General features: G+C 47.3%; 2 protein-coding genes across 5 annotated transcripts in view; one reads left to right on the top strand and one right to left on the bottom strand.

Annotated features, from left to right (window-relative positions):
- FANCM (FA complementation group M) overlaps positions 1-4,526 on the bottom strand; it is a 131,606-nt gene extending 127,080 nt beyond the window's left edge. For 2 of the 4 annotated variants that reach the window (XM_065594020.1, XM_065594019.1), the window contains exon 1: positions 3,901-4,517. In XM_065594020.1, the coding sequence (XP_065450092.1) occupies positions 3,901-4,402 (502 nt within the window). In that variant the 5' untranslated portion in view covers positions 4,403-4,517. Of the gene's footprint in view, positions 1-3,900 lie in introns of all 4 variants that reach the window. The other 2 variants (XM_065594021.1, XM_065594022.1) reach the window with 2 other exon arrangements.
- A 1,642-nt stretch (positions 4,527-6,168) lies between these two features.
- FKBP3 (FKBP prolyl isomerase 3) lies at positions 6,169-19,845 on the top strand. The gene is made up of 7 exons (XM_065594023.1): positions 6,169-6,372; positions 7,185-7,286; positions 9,405-9,512; positions 10,790-10,925; positions 11,893-11,960; positions 14,516-14,613; positions 19,610-19,845. Exons 1-7 carry the CDS (start codon positions 6,268-6,270, stop codon positions 19,662-19,664), a joined length of 672 nt encoding a protein of 223 aa, XP_065450095.1. The 5' UTR covers positions 6,169-6,267; the 3' UTR covers positions 19,665-19,845.
- Positions 19,846-21,341: the final 1,496 nt, after the last annotated feature.

The raw sequence follows: 21,341 nt of genomic DNA on the forward strand, positions 1-21,341 counted from the left end.
TACCTCTGTTTGCCAGAAGCTGGGAATGGGCAACAGGGATTCCCTGTTAGGTTCACTCCCTCTGGGGCACCTGGCATTGGCCATTGTCGGAAGGCAGGATACTGGGCTAGATGGACCTTTGGTCCAACCCAGTATGGCCATTCTTATGTTCAACAGGGGAACGTGCCTTTTTAAGTCTGAACAGTTTTACTGGCATTTCACCTGCTGAGTAACTCAAGGCCTAAATTTATTGTAATCAGTATGAAATGCTTCACTTAAAACAATAGGATGTCCCAAAGGTTCCATGGAGAGTACAATCTGCTATGATACAGGTGCCATAGATCAAGCTCAAGTTTAGGTCAGTGGCAGCTTGAAATGAAGAAAGTGAAAATTAGTTTGAGAATAGGGAACAGACAGCATTACTCTAAGGTTACATCTACACTCCATGCTAGGGGTGCGATTCCCAGGTCACATACACATACTCATGCTCACTCTCATCGAGCTAGCACAGGTATAAATAGTAGTGTAGCTGTGGTAGCATGGGCAGTGGCACAGGCTAGCTGCCCTGAGCATAAACCCGCCTGAAACCAGTGGGTACATCCTTGGCACAGCTTGCCACCGCCCATGCTGTGTCACCGATGTCCAGGCTACCACGGCTACACTACTATTTATACTTACCATAGCGCTCACTGATCTATCATGAGCGTGTGTACATGAGCTGGGAATCACACCCCTAAGTTGACACATAGACATACCCTGAAGTACCCCCCATCAGTGGCAAGCTACACAAACAGGTATTACAAGTTGAATTTCATGCCCACTCTCAGCTTTAGGAAAGAAGGAAATCTTTTAAACATGGGTAATAGAGTTTTCTAGAAATATCTAGTCCACCTTTGGGATAATACGGTTGAGAAGAGATTACTTTGCATATTGATTAAGCCAGTAAACATCGCAGGCTTACAGTTTAGATAAGAGGTGTGAGCATCCTGCTGAGCTGAAAACTGATACAACCTGAATTATGGTCTCCCTACTGCTACACTATAATTGAGAGTAGTTCATCACTAAGGCTGCAAGTCGGTCATGGAGGTCACGTTAGTCACAGATTCCGTGACTTTCCGGGACCTCCGTGACTTCCACAGCTGCCGGTGCTGCTGACCCTGGTGGCCGGCCACTCTGGCGGCCCCTGGGCTGCCTGAGCAGCGGCTAGTGCCACTGGCTCCGGGGGCCGCTGGAGCAGCAGCGGTCCTGGAGCAGCAGCAGTCCAAGAGGCCGCTCTGGAGGCTGTCAGAGCAGTGGTCCCTAGGGGCCTCGAATCCAAGGGCGGTGGGGGGCAGTCAGCCCCCGTGATAAGAGCAGGGGCCAGCCATCAGCTGCCAGTGCCCCAGGAGCTAAATTTTAGTCAGGGGTATTTAAAGTAAAAGTCATGAACAGGTAATAGGCTGTGATTTTTTGCTTATTACTCGTGACCCATTCATGAGTTTTATTAAAAATACCCGTGACTAAATCTTAGCCTTATTCATCACCCATACCTCTGTCAGCTACTAAATCAGAGGTGTTTTAAATATAGCCTGAGAGTTGGATCCAGGCCCATGTCATTCAGTTTCTTCAGAATTGATTTTTTTCTAAATTAAGTTTTTAGTCCATGTGGCAGCAAAGATAACCTTCCAAATGTGACTTGAGTGTAACTGTTGCAGTAATGTCTGAGTGTGTAGGCAGCCTGATACAATGATTCGGAGGTATGAACTGCACTGTCTCCTCTTAATCTGATTAAAGTATCTTTGTGATGGCATTTTAGTGTCAATATTAACTACTGATAAGCGTTCACTTTAACGGATGCAGTGAGGGTACAGAGTAGTAATGAAAGCTGGAAAATGGAAGTTGCTGCACAGAAGGAACTGCAGAGAAAAGAACAAAAGACTCAAACACAGGGAAGGGAGGAGAGAAAGATGAGAATGGCAAAGGAAAAGAAAAAAAATAATGGTAAGCCTAAAGCATATTTTCCTCACTGCATGATGATGAATGTGATAAGGCACTGAACAAATAAAACTACTGAAATATTTAGTTACTACGTAGAGACCACATTACCCCCTGGGCCTTGAGCACAAGCCTCAAGACCAGTATGCATCCCATTGTGAGGAGTAACCAGTCCTGAATTTATATCTCAGTCCATGGGACATAATAAATAGAATTCAGCCGTCTCCTCTGAATGAGTTTGATATTACTATACTAAACTACCAGAACAGCATAAATGAACAGTTAACTTTAAGAAGGCTATCACGATCAAGCTGCATGGAAACTTTTTAAAGACACCATAATAGAGGCTCAACTTAAATGTATACCCCAAATTAAAAAAAACATAATAAGAGAACCAAAAAAGTTCCACCGTGTCTAAACAACAAAGTAAAGGAAGCAGTGAGAGGCAAAAAGGCATCCTTTAAAAAGTGGAAGTTAAATCCTAGTGAGGAAAATAGAAAGGAGCATAAACTCTGGCAAATGAAGTATAAAAATATAATTAGGAAGATCAAAAAAGAATTTGAAGAACAGCTAGCCAAAGACTCAAAAAGTAATAGCAAAAAAAAAAAAAAAATGTAAGTACATCAGAAGCAGGAAGCCTGCTGAACAACCAGTGGGGCTACTGGATGATTGAGATGCTAAAGGAGCATTCAAGGACGATAAGGCCATTGCGGAGAAACTAAATGAATTCTTTGCATCAGTCTTCACGGTTGAGGATGTGAGGGAGATTCCCAAACCTGAGCATTCTTTTTAGGTGACAAATCTGAGGAACTGTCCCAGATTGAGGTGTCATTAGAGGAGGTTTTGAAACAAATTGATAAACTAAACAGTAATAAGTCACCAGGGCCAGATGGTATTCACCCAAGAGTTCTGAAGGAACTCAAATGTGAAATTGCAGGACTACTAACTATAGTCTGTAACCTATCATTGAAATCAGCTTCTGCACCAAATGACTGGAATATAGCTAATGTGATGCCAATTTTTAAAAAGGGCTCCAGAGGTGACCCCGGCCTGACTTCAGTACCGGGCAAACTGGTTGAAAAGAACAAAATTGTCAGACACCTAGATGAACATAATTTGTTGGGGAAGAGTCAACATGGTTTTTGTAAAGGGAAATCATGCCTCACTAATCTACTAGAATTCTTTGAGGGAGGTCAACAAGCATGTGGACAAGGGGGATCCAGTGGATATAGTGTCCCTAGCTTCTGAGGGGCATCCCTGGAGCTTGGAATAGGCGATGGGATAATCATTTGATGGTTACCTGTTCTGTTCCTTCCCTCTGGGGCACCTGGCATTGGCCACCGTTGGAAGACAGGATACTGGGCTAGATGGACCTTTGGTCTGACCAAGTATGGCTGTTCTTGTGTTCTTATGTTTTTAAACTATTCAAGGAATCTCATGCACCTTCAGACACAATCTACTTTGGACTGCAGACAATATACACAAATGATAAAAGGCATGCTCCTCTGAACATGAGAGCAGGATGCCTTTGAATTTCAATGTACTGTCTCTATCAGCTCCTAGAAATGGAGCACACAGGCATAGCCACCAAAAGCCTACATGCCAGCAAAGAAACAGGGGTGGATGAGAAGTCTCTTATCCTGTGGCTCCTACCGATGTTTGACACAATAGCAGCTGGAGTTTGCTGGTAAGTTCCCCGTGCACACGGCGCGGGGCGGGAGAACGAGACCCCTGAATGGATGGCACCTGGAGAAAGCCAGAGCACAGCTGCGCCAAGGGCTATCTCCACAGCGCTTCACAACTGGCCTGCCTCTGCCAGTAACTACACGAGGGGCAGCGCTGGAGCCTGGCCCGGGGCTGTCACAGCGCACGGGGCCCGGGCTCTGCGTGGGGCCGCCTGGCTTCCGCGCCCGAGCTGCGAGGCACTGGGCGGGGGGCCCTCCGTACCTGTCATCTCGGCCATGTGGTGCGGAGGGATGCCCATGACGCGGGCGCAGGCCTCCATCTGCTGCGCCACCAGCGGCTTGGTGGGCGCCAGGAAGAGCACCTTGGCGGAGGGGAACCAGCGGTAGAAGTTGTACATGACCACGGCGGCGATGAACGTCTTGCCCAGCCCGGTGGGCAGGCACACCAGCGTGTTGGCCAGCAGCGCCGCCCGCGCCAGGCGCACCTGGTAGCCGCGCTCCGGCCAGTTGGTGGGGTAGATCCACAGCGAGCCCGCCGCCGCGCAGAACCCGCCCTCGCCCGGGCCGCGCTCGGCCTCGTCCGCCGCCGCCAGCAGCAAGTCATCGTCCGCCGCCTCCGCCTCAGGGCCGGGCCGGGCTCGCTGGCGCCGCGTCCCTCCGTCGGGGCAAGGAGCCGCCTCCCGCCGGGGGCCTGAGGGTGGCTCCGGGGCGCGGCTAACGCGGGACCCCCAGCTCTGGAACAGCGTCCTCTGCCCGCCGCTCATGCTCTGTGGGGAACGCCCGGGCCCCTCAGTCAGCGCCCACCAGAGCCCCCGCCGCCATCTTGGAGCCCGGCGGCTCTCCGGGAACGCTTGAAAACCCCGCCACGTTCCGAGGGCTGCCGCGAGAGCACCAGGCCCCGCAGCACCCTGGGAAATGTAGTCATTTAGGGCCGCTCTGTGCTGTGAGAGGCGCAGCGGTATGCTGGGAAATGTAGTCATGGGGGGGCTTACTGCTAGCTGGCGCTGCGGCATGCTGGGAAATGTAGGCCGTGGTCTAAGGGCCTGACCAACTCCCCTAAAGGGAAGGCAAGTGCAACCCAAGCGCTTGCTAAAACCACCAGGACCCAGTCCCACCTTCCCACGTGCTCCGGTCTCTGTGGATTTTGTTCAGGGAGGCTGTGCTGGAAGACTGCCCACAGTATTGCTATCTCTTTACTAACTAGGCCACTGGGAACAGGACTGTGCGGAAGTTATTCACCTATTTTACTGACCTGTAATGCAGCAGTCATGCTCCCATTTAAAACAATGGCTAGACCTTAATCAGGCATTTTATCAGACTGTCTGTTAAACCAATTTCACTGATAAGAACATGGTAAAGGAATTTAAACACCGCACACCCTGACCAACAGCTGGTCAGGTACCACAAGGGTTCAGTACATTATAAGACTACCCCTACACAATGACAAGCACCATTACATACTGTTTGTCAATATTTAGGTTATAAAGTCTTCTAATGACAGCTCTAGGATAGTTGTGTTTTCATGTCATTCCATTATTTACAGTTAAAATCCGTTTCCTTATCCTCTTCAGAGTTATGGAACAGCCCACCTGGAACCTGGACTGCTGCAGATGTGGCTGTCTAGAAAATCATTACTAATGCTGCACTGGATTCTCTGGAGAAGTTTGAAAAGTAGAATTGCAGTGGGGACCTGCCTCCTAGTCCCACTGACAACAAATTCTTCCTGTTACCCACCCGTGCTTCACAAACAAGCAGATTTTAGACAACAAATCCTGCATGTTGGCAGGCGGTTAAACTAAATGACCCTTGCAGTCCCTTCTAACCCTGGGGCGGAGCAGGGGCCAGAAGCCTGGGGAAGAGGCGGAGCAGGGGCTGGAGCAGTACACAGTTGTGCAGGACACAAGGAAATTTGGTGCCCCAAGTTTCCTGGTGCCCTACGCAGCTGCATACTTTGCATATGGGTAAGGACCACCCTGCCTGTGATTCTATGATTTACTTAGTTTACTTGCCCTGTTATTTTTCTACCACTTTGAACAGTGTCACAGTAATAAAGTGAAGCACAATAAAGTTTCCACTGCAGAGTGCAAGTCACCACAAGATGTTGCTTCTCTTTCATTGTACCTGCATATTTAATAGCTTCTTCATTCCTGTCGGTGGATGCCTTGAGAGCAGCTCTTCCCTTCAGCCAGGAGGAGCCAACTGCCAACCTTCAAGAGCTCTGTGTGGCTTGAAAGTTGGTCCAATAAATATATTACCTCACCCACCTTGTCTCATAATATTCAAACAGTCCTTTGTCATGATTGGTACAAGCTCACCCACACAATGGGGGTTGTATTGCTTTAATTATACCCAAAAAGTCAAAATGGATAAGGGCTTACTCTACCCACCATCCCACTGTCCCCTCCCACCAAGCCCAAGCACCTCCCCCACACCACCGGCCCCTCCCACCAAGCCCAGGCCCCTCCCTCATCATTCCGGCCCCTCCCACCAAGCCCAGACACCTCCCTTACCCTTTCGGCCCCGCCCACCAAGCCCAGGCTGTGTCCGCACAGCGCAGCCGCGCCCCCTGCACCCGGCCACGCGCTGCGCGGGAGCCCCTGCGGCGGAGCGGGGGGCGCGGCGCAGCAAGATGGCGGCGGCCCCGCCGCGGCAGTGGAGCGCCGAGGAGCTGCGCAGCGAGGCGCTGCCCAAGAAGGACCTGATCAAGTTCCTGCAGGAGCACGCGGCGCAGGCGGTACGGGGGGAGGGGCGCGGGGCTCGCGGCGCAGGCGGTACGGGGGGGAGGGGCGCGGGGCTCGCGGCGCAGGCGGCACGGGGGGAGGGGCGCGGGGCTCGCGGCGCAGGCGGTACGGGGGGGGAGGGGCGCGGGGTTCGCGGCGCAGGCGGTACGGGGGGGAGGGGCGCGGGGTTCGCGGCGCAGGCGGTACGGGGGGGGGAGGGGCGCGGGGCTCGCGGCGCAGGCGGTACGGGGGGGGAGGGGCGCGGGGCTCGCGGCGCAGGCGGTACGGGGGGGGGAGGGGCGCGGGGCTCGCGGCGGGCCGCTCCCGCGAGCGCCTGAGGGTAGCTGCGCAAAGCTCGGCCAGCCCCCCCCGATCCGCCCCAGCCCCCCCATCCGCCCGCCTCACCCCGCCCGGACCCCACGATCCGCCCCAGCCCCACACCTCACCCTGGCCAGACACCACGATCCGCCCCAGCCCGTCCCCCCCGCCGGACCCCATGATCCTCCCCAGCCCACACCCCCTAACTCACCCCAGCAGGACCCTATGACCACCTCCATCTCTACCTTGGCTAGATTCCATGACCCCCCCCTCATTCCCTAGGCTGCCCCGTCTCTCCACTCCACCCCATGACACCCCTGGCCGGGCACCACCCGGGCACCCGAAGGGTGTGACTGGTCCATCCTGTGAGAGCCCCCAACTCCCCGAGTGCAACCTGCCACCCCCAGCGATGCCAGCACCCCAGGGCCCTTTCGGGGCAGACTGTGGGCAACGTGTTTGACACGGAAAGCCCTGGCAACTCAGCTAAATTTCCCCCTCTTGTCTCTAGTTTCTTGCAGAACACAAGTTACTGGGGCAAATAAAAAACGTGGCCAAGACTGCGACCAAGGACCAGTTAGTTACGGCCTATAACCAGCTCTTTGAAACTCAGGTGGGTACCTGCCTCTCCTGGGCCTGTGTGGGACAAAGAGCCCCGCCTAGTAGTGCTTGCTTGTGACCTGAGAACACAGATGGTTTTCGCTCTAGCCTCATTTTCATGTTCTCCAACCATTTGCCTGTTTGGCTGAATTTTTCTGTAGCTGAAGCATATTTTTGTTTTTGAAAGTTTGAGCAAAATGTTTGCTACTTTTTCGTTTGTGTGGGAAAATAGTATTCATCTATTTAAAGGGATGCTGTCAACTTCACAATCACACTTGCATTGGAATAGTGTGTGCCTGTTGTGACTCCTAAGGCAGTCATTTGTAACAGAAAAATGAGATTTGTCTCTGTCCTTCTCTTTATGCGTTTGACAGGACTCTCTATAGTCAATTCCATCATTTGTTGATCGTTTGTTCTTCCTCTCACATACACACTTTTGCTAATAACAACAGCAACAAAATTGGAACTGAAGAGATAGATAGTGTGTGGTCACAGAGGAAGGGGCTAGAGGGGAAAGAGTCTGATACTGCTTTCAGATCTCAATAAAGGGCCTTCTGAACATCATTAAGGGAACAGAAACACCCAGATATTTGATAAAAATAACTTAAAAATTATGTGCATGTTATTTATAGAGTGTGCTATCAGAAACACTACTTGCTCACTTTAGTTGAAAAAAAATCAAGTTGATAGAATTTTTTAAAAGGGTATTACCACAATTCACAGAATAACACCAACACGGATGAAGTTTGATAGCTGACACTTGGTGTGTATATATATATATATATATTTTTTAATCTAGAGCAGTGGTTCTCAAACGTTTGTACTGGTGACCCCTTTCACATAGCAAGCCTTTGAGTGCAGCCCCCCTTATAAATTAAAAACCCATTTTAATATATTTAACACCGTTATAAATGCTGGAAGCAAAGCAGGGTTTGTGGTGGAGGTTGATAGCTTGCGACCCCCTGAAGGGTCCCGACCCCCAGTTTGAGAACCCCCGATCTAGAGGAACATATTTTGATTGTGCATGCCCTTTGAAGCAAATTAAGATAATTAGTCATGCAAATACGTCCTGTGCATCTTCAGTTGTCAGAAACAGTGTGACATCTTTTATCCTTTATAAATATCCTGCATCATTATACATATTTAAATAACTTTCAGTTTGCAGTGTTTTAGCCACGTTGATCCCAGGTTATTAGAGAGAGAGGGTGGGTGAGGTAATATATTTATTGGACCAACTTCTAGTGGTGAAAGAGGCCAGCTTTCAAGCTATACAGGTTCTTCTTCAGGTTTGGGAAAGGTACTCGGAGCATTGCAACTAAATACAAAGTAGAACAGATTGTTTAGCATAAGTAGTTACGTATTCTAATCTACGAGACCATTCAAGGTGAAGTGGCCCTTTAGTACCTCCCACAACACATCTCTCAAGATCCCTGAATCCTACACATGCCTATCACAACAGACGGCGTACCTCATTCAGTACACTAAATGCCCCAATAACAACTATGTAGGTGAAACCAGACAGTCGCTATTCTCTTGAATGAACTCTCACAGAAAAATTATAAAAGATCACCTGTGGGCAAACACTTTTCATGACATGATCACCCCGTATCTGACCTCAGTCCTCATCCTCAAAGGAAACCTGTACAACACCTTCAAAAGACGAGCCTGGGAGCTTAAATTCATAATTTTGCTAGACATTAAAAAAATCATGGTCCTAATAAAGACACTGGATTCCAGGCTTATTACAACATTCTGTAACCCACTAATCCCCCTTCTTTGTCTTATGACTGGAACAGTGTTAACTACTTATGCTAAACAATCTGTTCCACCTTGTATTTAGCTGTGACACTCTAAGTACCTTTCCTAGATCAGAAGAACAACTCTGTGTACTTGAAAGCTTCTTTTTCACCAACAGAAGTTGGTCCAATAAAAGATATTACCTCACTCCCCTTGTCTCGTATTTCAATTACATTGTAGAGCCTTAATACTGCTGACTATTGGAATCCATGGTTGTTTCCCCTCCAGAATTGGTCCTTTAGTATATAAAAGCTGTAAAGTAGATTTTTGACAACCTACTGAAGGATTTCCTATCCTATTATGTAGCAGGTAATGATAAATGCTTTCCTTACAGCGCTTTAAAGGCACAGAGAGTGCAGATAAAGTGACGGAACAGGTAAAGAATATCAAGATTGATGAAGACAAGACAAAAGAAACTAAGCCTGAAGAGACTGTTGATGAGGTTTGTATAGAAAACTACTCTTTCTTAGATTAGGACTACTGCCTATGTCAGTGGTTCTTAACCTGGGGTGCACACACCTGCTGGGGGTGTGAGATGCCCTTTCTGGGGGTGCGAGACATGCCAGATTATTTTAGAAGGTAAATCATCAAAAACACAAATTAAGCACAGGCACATAAGTACAACTACAATTAAGCACAGGCATGTAAGTACAACTACTTTGTTTCATCAAACTGTGTATTTATTAACATTATAATTTTTTTAATGATTACTGTAATATACAAACAAAAATATATCTAGGTTTTAGGGGTGCGAGAAGATATTTTGATTTTTGATAAGGGATGCGAGGACATATTTTGAGAACGAAAGGGCTGCAGGCTGCAGTAAAGGTTAAGAACTACTGGCCTATGTAGTAGAACAAATGCTTTTGGAACCTTGAATGATACAAGGTAGAGAATTTGAGTGGGCTGGGTTGAGGGGGATTACTAAGAGTGTGCAGCCTGGAATGGATCCAGAAATTGATTCTGAAATTGTTTAAGCTGAACAGAACAGCTCTTGGAAGTGAAGTGATATGGCGGACAAACATTCACTAGTTGTATCTTTGGTTGGATGGCAGTATCCAAGCAGAAAGTGTTAATATTACTGCAAAATGTTTTTTTTATGGGTACAATGTATCCCCTCAGCATTTTCTCTCTTGTTGGAATAGTCACTAACTGGACAGGGGTGTATTTGAGGGCCAAAGCCCCAATGAAGAAACTTTCAGTGATGTTAAGAGAGCTGATCAACTTAACATATACAAACTGGTAAAGAGAAATTGAGTGCTCTTGGTTTGCTTTCTCACCAGAAGTGACTGCTGTGAAGTGTCTATTTATAAATTGTTGTTCTTCATAAGTCTGTATTGGTAGTTTTCTGGAAGACCCTCATCTGATTAAAAAATGGGACCTTGATTCAACTTCTCACTTACCCAGCATATTTTGAGCCAGTAGTCATTCTCATGCAGATTTCTCTCCAAAGTTTTTAAATAACTTTGACATCAGGACCAATCTTGGTTCGGCATAGACTACATTTATTTAACCCTTTCCTTCCCAAAGGATGCTCAAGTATGGTACAGACTATATTAATTTAAAAGCATATATGGGTGCTGTTCACCTTAGTATCTGAATGTGGTTTATTCAGTGGCTTAAACTCAATTAACTTCAGTTGGTGCATCTTGGGCTTTGTTGGTAACTTGGGACGAGTCATTAAGGTTGTGGTAATTCTCCATTTCTATCTTAATTCAGGGTCCACCAAAATATACAAAGTCAATTCTGAAAAAGGGGGATAAAACTAACTTCCCCAAAAAAGGAGATGTCGTTCATTGCTGGTATACGGGAAAGTTACAGGATGGGACTGTCTTCGATACCAATATTCAAACAAGTAAGGTCACACGGATAACAAGGTCTTGCAGGTTTAAAGAGTTCAGAGGGTTTACATTACATATGAATGGAAGAAATTAGCTGGAACGCTAGTCACCACGTTGTCTTGTTGGACAATGTTTATGCTTCTTAAAGGCTTGACTGGCCTGGGTGCTCAGAAACTGCTTCTGCTCTTGTGTCCTGTTGAGATCAGGGTCTTCTTGCTGTCAGTTCTTGGGATGAATCTTTCCAAGAGAGAAAACAGGGTATTCTCTGAGGACTCACTTTTATAACATGATCCCTGCATCTTGCCATAGGTTAAGTATAGTATTTCCAGGCCATGGATAATGTGAGAGATACTGATTTAGTCAGGCCTGTGGCTCTGCAGAAGGGCAGAGATAAAGACTTTTAATTCAGAAAACTCTGTGTAGCTACAGAGCCTGAGTGGTGGTAGCTTATTTAGCTGCCAAGCAGACAGCTTGTATAACATTTATCAGTTTAATGCAGAGGTGCTTTGGGGATAAGTGTGTAAAACACACAGCTTATGGGGGAGACAAGTGCTAGAAATGTACATTTGGCAGCAGTTTTATAGCACTGTTAAAAGTAATAGGTTGTAATTGCAATACTATGCAAGGTTCAGGTCATTGTTTTACAATCTCTTTTTCTACTCCAGACATTCCATAGAAATAGATCTTCCCTGTTCGTTACATCAATATCCGCTCTGGTGCAACTTCACTGGTTTAAAGAAACTATGGGCACTTGCATCAAGACTGAATTTGCCCCATTGTTTTCTATTTAGCTGCTATTTCGAATGATTACATTACATGAAACATGGGGAAATCCATTTATAGCTCATCTATAATGTATATCTTGGTGCAGTAGATATTTGTGGTGCATAACCATAGTGGTAATTCTAATCAGAAATGTTAGTGTGAGCTAGTTAATGATTTAACTCTGGCCAAATAAATGTATATACAAGTGTCTTTCAGGTTCAAAGAAGAAAAAAGGAGCCAAACCTTTAAGCTTCAAAGTTGGTGTAGGAAAAGTTATCAGAGGCGTAAGTAAACCATATAAAGTCTGTCAGTGTGTCAAAGTCTGATGAAGTCCTCAGTCTGTAGGATTACCCCTTGGTGTGCATCTGTTGGGTGCTTCTCTGGATTGTCTGGGGAAGCGAGTGAGTTTATGCCAGTAATATGTGATATTCAGTTTTTATATAAATGCCCTCATCTAACTTCAGTCTAGGCCCTCTCCATAACTAAACCCGTGGACAGCAGTATTAGAGTGTATGATCTTTGGGTCAGAGACAGTGTTTTAGATATTTGTACTGCACGTAGCACAGTGAGCCTTGATTGGAGCCCCTGCGTGCGACAGGCTGCGATCTGGGCCGGGGCTTAGGGCCCAGATCCACAGTGGTATGCAGGTGCCTAATCCCCATGGGTCCAGACCTTAGGCACCTGATTGATAGGCTGAAGGGAGGCACCTCTCTCTGCTTGGAATTCTCCACTGTGATACCTCTCCTGGAGTCAGGGCCTAAGCGAGATCAGCCTTTCCTTGTGATATGGAGAGAGACAGGCCACCACCCCACTATAGCCAACAGCCCAGTGGTCAGGGCACTCATGTGGGATGCAAGGATCCTGTTTTCAGATCCCTGCACTGTCTGATTCGGAGCAGGTCTCCCATGTTCCAGTTGAGTGCCCGAGGGGGGGAGGGATTTATCTCTATAAATAATTAATATTCATTAGGCCAGTGAGAGAGTTAGTGAGTATCTCAGTATCCAAATGGTTAGGGAGTCAGGTTCAGGTCCCTGCTCCGGTGAATAGTCAGGTTTTTTTACACAGTGGACCAGCACCAACAGAAGAGATAGACCTGCCACAGACTAGTCAGGCGCTCGGTGGTTAGGGCACTCTCCTGGGATGTGGGGCCCCTGGGCCCAAATCCCTGCTCCAGATCAGGCTGATTGGCCGTCACACTAGCCAGCTCAGGGCCCTAACCACGGAGCTGTTGGGTATTCTGATACAGATCGGCAGCCCCCAGAATTCCCAGCTTTGCCCTGGGTTGTCGTATGCAGGTTAGGTCTGCTGAGAGCATACATAACAGACACCCTGCTGGCGAGAGATGCAGAGGAATCCGATGAGGCTTGCCTGAGCCAGGGCTCCGACCAGCTTGCCCACCAGTGGAAACCTATGCATGTAGTGGTGATTTAGGCGCCTAGAGGATTTGGTGGCAGCTGAGTGGTGGTTTTGTGAATGTCAGTTGTGCCTAAAGAGGCATCTAGGCATCCAGGTCCTTTGTGCATCTAGCCGTACCACAATGCAGTATGTGCTGGTTCCAGTAACCTGACAAGTCAGTCGACATATCCTTGTCTCCCACCAGAGCCCCTCTTCTACTCACTCAGTCACCCCTCGTGTCAAAGCTAAACACACAAGCTAAACAGTATCCTGAAAGTCCCCACACTCTGGTGCGTGTCATGTTGTCAGAAGAACAGTTGTGTGTCTGGATTTCACTTCAGAACTCTGAAGAGCTGATCACGGTTCTTTGTACTTAAGCTTGATCCTTGCACAGGGCACAGCATGGAGCTCCAGATGGTCAGTAGTGCACATGAAGGCTGCTTTTAAAACGATGGGTAGCTAAGTAAAGCATTAGGTATAGTCCTCTGGGCAAAGCAGATGTGTCAAGCCTTTTACACAACTGCCTGCCTACTTATCCTGGAGAGCCTGGAGAATAGGGGCAGGTGTGGATGCAGCGTGGGTGTGTCTGAGGAGATGTGGGTGTGTCCTCTTACAATGAAGTGCTTAGCGACAGCCCTACTCTTTGCCTCCCATCTGTTCCTGGGCAGCAGTAACTTGGTGGCTTCTCAGTGCAGGATCAGGTTCCTCACCAGTGCTGTGTACGACCGCTGTGGCTCTGCATGGATGTACTGTGACAGCTACTCATGGAGGGGGAGGGGACCCCCCAAAATGTCATTGGTCTTGTGCCCACTGCTGCAAGGAAACACTTGCTTCAGTTTTTTGTGATAAGCGTTAGTCTCTTGCTGTAACACTTCCATGCTTGGATTGTTGCCATACACCTCAAACAGCTGAGATCTGAACACCACCTGTTCATTGTGATAAGCTGATATGGTGCTAAACTCTGAACACTAGCTAAGAGGTTTGGCATGGGGAGGGACAAACACTGAGATAAAATTAGTTATCAAACTTTATAAAGCCCGGCTGGATAACAACTTATCTGTACATCCCAAAATAAGTGAAATCTCTGAAAACAAACTGAGTTTCATACTCTTATTGAAATAAGAAAGATTCGGCCGACTAGTATCTTCACATCAGGGGATAATACACTTCAGAGACTAGTTTCCACTGTTCTGTATGGCAGTAAATCCTAGAACAGCTCTTGAGCAGGTGTTACTGTGGGAACATTTTCATTTTTTAAAAGGAAAAATCCAGTTGTCAAACACTGCTGCTTGGAAGGCCATCTGCAGTTAGTTAAGCTGCAAGCTGGGAAGCGTTTACTGGTGTGTGTTCTGGCTCAGAGCCCAGGTACTTAAAAGGATAGAGTTGGAAATGTGGAAATTACATCCTTTTTTTGAAGTTCCTGTTCCAACATCCTTTTTTTTAGTGGGATGAAGCTCTGTTGACGATGACTAAAGGGGAGAAGGCTCATCTGGAAATTGAACCTGAATGGGCTTATGGGAAGAAAGGGCAGCCTGATGCCAAGTATCCTTTTACTTGAAAATATGAACTTTTGGGAACATATTTGTTATTCTTTAAGTCTCTTTGCAGTAGGATCTTTCCCTCTGGAAACATATAACCAAGGCCAAGATGGATTTCTGGCAGGGTGTACATTGGTAACATGGTGCTTGAGATGATGGTGTAGAGAGGAGGGGTTTAGATTTATTAGGAACTGGGGAAACTTTTGGAATAGGGGGAGTCTATACAGGAAGGATGGGCTCCACCTAGACCAAAGTGGATCCAGACTGCTGGCACTTACCATTAAAAAGACTGTAGAGCAGTTTTTAAACTAAGAGCTGGGGGAAAGCCAATTTTCTGCAGAGGAACACGTGGATTGGACAGAGACTTCTCTTAGAGGAGAGTCTGATAGAGATTCTCTAGGTTTTAGTCAGGAGGTGAGGATGGAAGAGGATAAAGTAGGGGCCAGATCAGACAAGAAACATTCACGTAAAAAAGAATCTGATACATCAGAAAAGGGCAGACAAATAAACAGTGATGAGTTTTTAAAGTGCTTGTACACAAATGCTAGAAGTCTAAATAATAAGATGGGTGAACTAGAGTGCCTTGTGTTAAAGGAGGATATTGATAGAATAGGCATCACAGAAACCTGGTGGACTGAGGACAATCAATGGGACACAATCATTCTGGGGTACAAAATATATCGGAAGGACAGAACAGGTCATGGGGGGGGGGAAAGGTGGCACTATATGTGAAAGAAAATGTAGAATCAAATGAAGTAAAAATCTTAAATGCATCCACATGTTCCATAGAATCTCTATGGATAGTAATTCCATGCTCTAATAAGAATATAACAGTAGGGATCTGTTATCAACCACCTGACCAGGACAGTGATAGTGATGATGAAATTCTAAGGGAGATTACAGAGGCTATCAAAATAAAATACTCAATAATAGTGGGGGATTTCAATTATCCCCATATTGACTGGGAACATGTCACTTCAGGACGAAATGCAGAGATAACATTTCTCGATACTTTAAATGACTGCTTCATGGAGCAGCTGGTACGGGACCCCACAAGGGGAGAAGCAACTCTAGATTTAGTCCTGAGTGGAGCGCAGGAGCTGGTCCAAGAGGTAACTATAACAGGACCGCTTGGAAATAGTGACCATAATACAATAGCATTCAACATCCCTGTGGTGGGAAGAACATCTGAACAGCCCAACACTGTGGCATTTAATTTCAAAAGGGGGAACTATGCAAAAATGAGGAGGTTACTTAAACAGAAATTAAAAGGTACAGTGACTAAAGTGAAATCCCTGCAAGCTGCATGGGCGCTTTTCAAAGACACCATAATAGAGGTCCAACTTCGATGTATACCCCAAATTAAGAAACACAGTAAAAGAACTAAAAAAGCCACCGTGGCTTAACAACCACGTAAAAGAAGCAGTGAGAGATAAAAAGGTATCTTTTAAAAAGTGGAAGTCAAATCCTAGTGAGGTAAATAGAAAGGAGCATAAATCCTGCCAAATTAAGTGTAAAAATGTAATAAAAGCCAAAAAGGAGTTTGAAGAACGGCTAGCCCAAAACTCCAAAGGTAATAACAAAATGTTTAAGTATATCAGAAGCAGGAAGCCTGCTAAACAACCAGTGGGGCCCCTTGATGATCGAGATACAAAAGGAGCGCTTAAAGACGATAAAGTCATTGCGGAGAAACTAAATGAATTCTTTGCTTCAGTCTTCATGGCTGAGGATGTTAGGGAGATTCCCAAACCTAAGCTGTCTTTTGTAAGTGACAAATCTGAGAAAGTGTCACTAGAGGAGGTTTTGGAACTAATTGATAAACTTAACAGTAACAGGTCACCGGGACCAGATGGCATTCACCCCAGAGTTCTGAAAGAACTCAAATGTGAAATTGCGGAAGTGTTAACTATGGTTTGTAACCTGTCCTTTAAATCGGCTTCTGTACCCAATGACTGGAAGTTAGCTAATGTAATGCCAATATTTAAAAAGGGCTCTAGAGGTGATCCCAGCAATTACAGACCGGTAAGTCTAACGTCAGTACCGGGCAAATTAGTTGAAACAATCGTAAAGAATAAAATTGTCAGACACATAGAAGAACATAAATTGTTGGACAAAAGTCAACATGGTTTCTGTAAAGGGAAATAACGTCTTACTAATCTATTAGCGTTCTTTGAAGGGGTCAACAAACGTGGACAAGGGGATCCAGTGGACATAGTGTAGTTGGATTTTCAGAAAGCCTTTGACAAGATTCCTCATCACGGGCTCATAAGCTGTCATGAGACAAGAGGGAAGGTTCTCTCATGGATCAGTAGCTGGTTTAAGTAGGGTGACCATATTTCCCTATGCTGAATACGGGACACCTGGTAAAATAACGCGTATTCAAGCGAGTTCAATGGCAATCAGTCAGAACTATGCAGTACAAACATTCAGATTAACATCCAGTTGACTGAGCCCGTTAAAAAGAAATACGGCGGAGTTGGATTCTTTTTATTTACTTTCTTATCTTTAAAGCTTTAGGGTTCACATGGGGAGAGGTCACACACATACACACACTCCCGTACACCCCTCTCACATGGGGTGGGAAGTGGGGTGATCGACCAACCGACCTGGCCCTCCCTGCCCGGCCCTCTCCGCCCTCAATGCCTGGCTGGGCCCTCGGGACAGACCCGCCTCTCCAGGTACCTGGCACACATCGGGGGCACGCAGGGCCACATGCCTCCCCTTCCCCCCATATATCTGCCAGGGTTGACACCAGAATGGAGCCAGCAGCAGCCTTTCAGCACTGTGCGGGAGGGAAGGGATAGGAACTGCATCCGGCTGTGGGCGAGGGATGACCTGGCCTGAGTCTTTACAGAGCTCATCTCTTCTCCTGCCTGCACAGTGTTGAAAGGCACCTGACACTTCCAGGCTGCTGCTGGCCACCAACATAACCCAGCCACACTCTATCCCCTGGCTACAGCGTGGGCAGGAAGGGGTTAATCCCTAAGGCTGCATTGTGCACCAGGGCCCAGGGAACCTGACTGCAGGGGCTTCAGCAAACCCAGCCAGACAGGTGGCTCAGCAGGGAAGGGTGCCTAGGGGACGGAGCAGCCCCACACTGCCTGGGGGGCAGGACCCAGGGCAGGGGTGGGTGGGTGAAGAGTTTGCTAAGTCCCTGCTTGGCAGGGCTACTGCAGAGTCTGCAGGTTCAGGCTGGAAATCGCTTGTCCCCCCACTCCAGGGCTTTGCTGAGGAGTGGAGAGGCTGCCCTGTGCCAGTGCTGTGTGGGGCTTTGGCACATGCAGGGCTCGGCTCCTGGCCAGTGCTCTAGGCTGGAGGGTCTTGGTCTTTCCCGGGGCACCGGCCCAGCCAGAGGCAGTGGGGGAAGGAAGGCGCCTCCTGGCCAGGCTGTTGGTGAGCTGCGTGCTCCAACCAGGGGTTGGTTCTCGGCACAGCGCTGGGAGCGGCACGCGCCCCACTGGGGAGGATATGGGGGAAGCAGGGAGAGGATAGCGAGAGGGGGAGCATGTAAAGGACCAGTGGGTGGGCAGCAGAGGTGACGTAACTGGCTGCTACCTGACATCTGCCCCCACTCACCAGTTACTGCAGCACGTGCCATCCGGAACAGGATGGGGGGTGGGTCCCTCCTGGCCGAGAGCCAGCATGCAGCAGGGGGAGCGGCGGGCCCTGTGCACTGCATCTTTGCCCCACCACCAGCCTTGCACAGCCACCCTCATCGCTGGCCCCCCCTCCCCCCCACACACACACACACACTTGCCATGGGTGGGTTGGCATCTGGTGAGTAGTGAACTGGCCAGTAGCAGGACTCGCCAGTACTGATGGGGATGGGAGACAGAAAATACTGGACAATTTGCCTGTTTTTTAAGAAGTCAGGACACCTGCAGGGGGTGCTTAAAGATGGGACTGTCCCTTTAAAAATGGGACACCTGGTCACCCTAGTTAAAAGATGGTCAGAGATGCAACCCCATGCTCTGGGTGACCCTAAACCTCTGATTGCCAGAAGTTGGGAGTGGATGACGGGCTGGATCACTCGATTACCTGTTCTTTCTCTCTGGCACTGACCACCGTCAGAGGACTGGGCTACATGGACCACGGGTCTGACCCAGTCTGGTCGTTCTTATGTTCTTACCAGTCAGGAGGTGGGAGAAAGAGAGAAGTCTGCTGCCGTTGCTTCAGTAGCAGTTACGAGAAGAGGAAATATTGCGATTCAGCTGTGCTTATGTTCCAGAATGCCTCTGGACAGAGGACACAAGGAGCAAATGGGAGTGGGCTGACCTGCTGAACACTCCCTACATCCTCCTTGGCTCTGTTCCTTGCTAGATTTTTGTGCTGCTGGTAGGATGGGGAGAAAGGGAAAATGCCCCCTCTTTGTCTCCAGCCTCTCACCTTGTCCCCCTTTCCCAGAACTAATGGAAAGTAGACAGGAACCCCCCTGCAAAACTGCTTGGCCGGACTCCCAGCAGTGCTCACCCTCTGGCTGACATGACTGTTTGGAGGCTACAGTTCTCCCCTTGCTCCTGCTTTGTGGCTCTTTTTGGACCTGCCAATGAGACATGTCGATGCTCTGTCCAGAATCTTGTGCCACTTTCCCCCCTCTTCCTCCTAGAAGCTGAATCAGCACCATTAATAGTCCCCTAAAATGGGGAAGACTTATGGCTTTATCCGCCTGACCTGCTTCCCTCACTACCCTAGCTGGGCTTTCCGAGGGGGAAAGTCTCATGCCACAAGCATTTCATTAACACCTTGTGAAACCTGCCTGCCAAACAGTTGGCACTGAGTGTTTCATATGATCACTGCCATGTTACAGATATAGTGAGTGATTTAATAGCTTGGGTTTAGTATGTAAACTAGTGGAGGTGAAAACTTTCTTGCCAGAGGTTACTGAAATGTCAAACTGAAGTGTCAAGTTGAACAGCGGGGAGTAAATCACAAGATATGTCTAGCCAGTTTATACATCCAACTGGATTGTGTTAAAATGTCTTTAACTCTTGTGCAAACAGGATTCCTCCAAATGCAAAGCTCTTTTTTGAAGTTGAATTGGTGGATATTGATTGATACGAAGAACTTGTTTCTTTAGTGCTGTGAATTCATCGATAAGTGAGAAGACATCTGCCAACTGCAATTCTGTTCTTACAGCTTCAGGAAATAGTTACAACCGTGGCCTTCTGTATTGAAAATCATTGTTTTTTTCCCCAATCGCTGTACAGTAAAACATCATTAAAGAAAATAGATTATACATGCAGGTAGTTTAACTGACTTTTTTTTCCCCTTGTGCTTCCATACTTCAGTAAACTTATCTGGAAAATCTGTTCTTCTGCAGTGGAAGCAGACATTGGGTTTATTTGTAAGTGTGATTTATATAATCTGGTGCAACGAGGGGGAAGGGAAACGCACTTAAATTGTCAGCATTTTCCCTTCCACGTTGGCCTGGGTGCTAAATGCTCCCTTCTATGCTGTTGTACTTCTGCCTTCCTTTAAGCCCCATATCAGTGCCTGGTTCAGATCCATGTAAGCTGTGTCTGTCTTTCCACTTTTGTAGTTTGGCTCATGGAAAACACTGTAGGCTCAGCAAGCAATGTATTAGACTCTTCAGCCTCACCAACCTCTTACTGCAGTTGGCTAAGTTGTCTTCAGTTTAGCTTTCTGATGACAGCAGTGACACAAGAGTGGATTTTTTTTAAATGGTCAGCTAAACTGGACTCTATTTGGAAAGGGTGGAGCATGGAAAGAAACAGACAGCGCTAGGAAAGAAATGAGTAAAAACCTCATAGTAACCTTCCAGGCATTGCTCAAGATTTAGTGGAACTGTCCTGGGGGGGATGGCATCTGGTTCCTCTTGACCTTTTTAATTAACCAATGGAACAATTGACCAAGGGGTGCTGTGGATTCTCCATCTGACAATTTTAAAATCCAGAACGGATGTTTTGAGAGAGTTGGGGGAAGGTATGTACGTAACTTTTCTGTGCCTAAGTTTCCCATTTATGAAGTTCATTATGTGCTTACCTCCTCATTTTTAAGACTTTCAGATACACAATATAAGGTGGCATCTAGAGTTGATTTACATTTGTTTTTTTATACATCGGAAGTGTGGCATCCCAAGAGTTGCAGTATTGAAAGAGTAAGAGGTCCAGGAGATAGTATTTACAGTGAGTTAAGTCAGGGAGCAGGTTTGCAATGTGGTCGTGTCAGGCAAGCCCCACAATCCCATCTCCTGGCTCTGGCTGCTGTAGGTTGAGCACTGCAGAACACCAACTAGGTTTTGTAGCCTTGACTTCCATTGTAGGACTCTTGCATCTCTGCTTCAGAATGTAGGCCTAGGTCTTCTCAACTAACGGAACTGTCTGGCCTCTGGGGATGTGAGGCAGATCCAGCAGTGGACAATTCCATGCAAGTTTTACATACTCAATACTGCCATATTAGTCTCTCATGGAGGTTTAATGCAAGGTGTCTGGGTGAGGATGGGCAAGTTCCTGGAAATCTCCACTATAAGATTCCAGGATTGTCAACTATGCATGTTTCAGGGTAGCAGCCGTGTTAGTCTGTATCCTCAAAAAGAACAGGAGTACTTGTGGCATCTTAGAGACTAACAAATTTATTAGAGCATAAGCTTTCGTGGGCTACAACCCACTTCTTCGGATGCATATGCATCCGAAGAAGTGGGTTGTAGCCCACGAAAGCTTATGCTCTAATAAATTTGTTAGTCTCTAAGGTGCCACAAGTACTCCTTTTTAA

This window comes from Chrysemys picta, chromosome 4 (genome assembly GCF_011386835.1).
Source record: "Chrysemys picta bellii isolate R12L10 chromosome 4, ASM1138683v2, whole genome shotgun sequence".
Classification (NCBI taxonomy): Eukaryota; Metazoa; Chordata; order Testudines; family Emydidae; genus Chrysemys; species Chrysemys picta.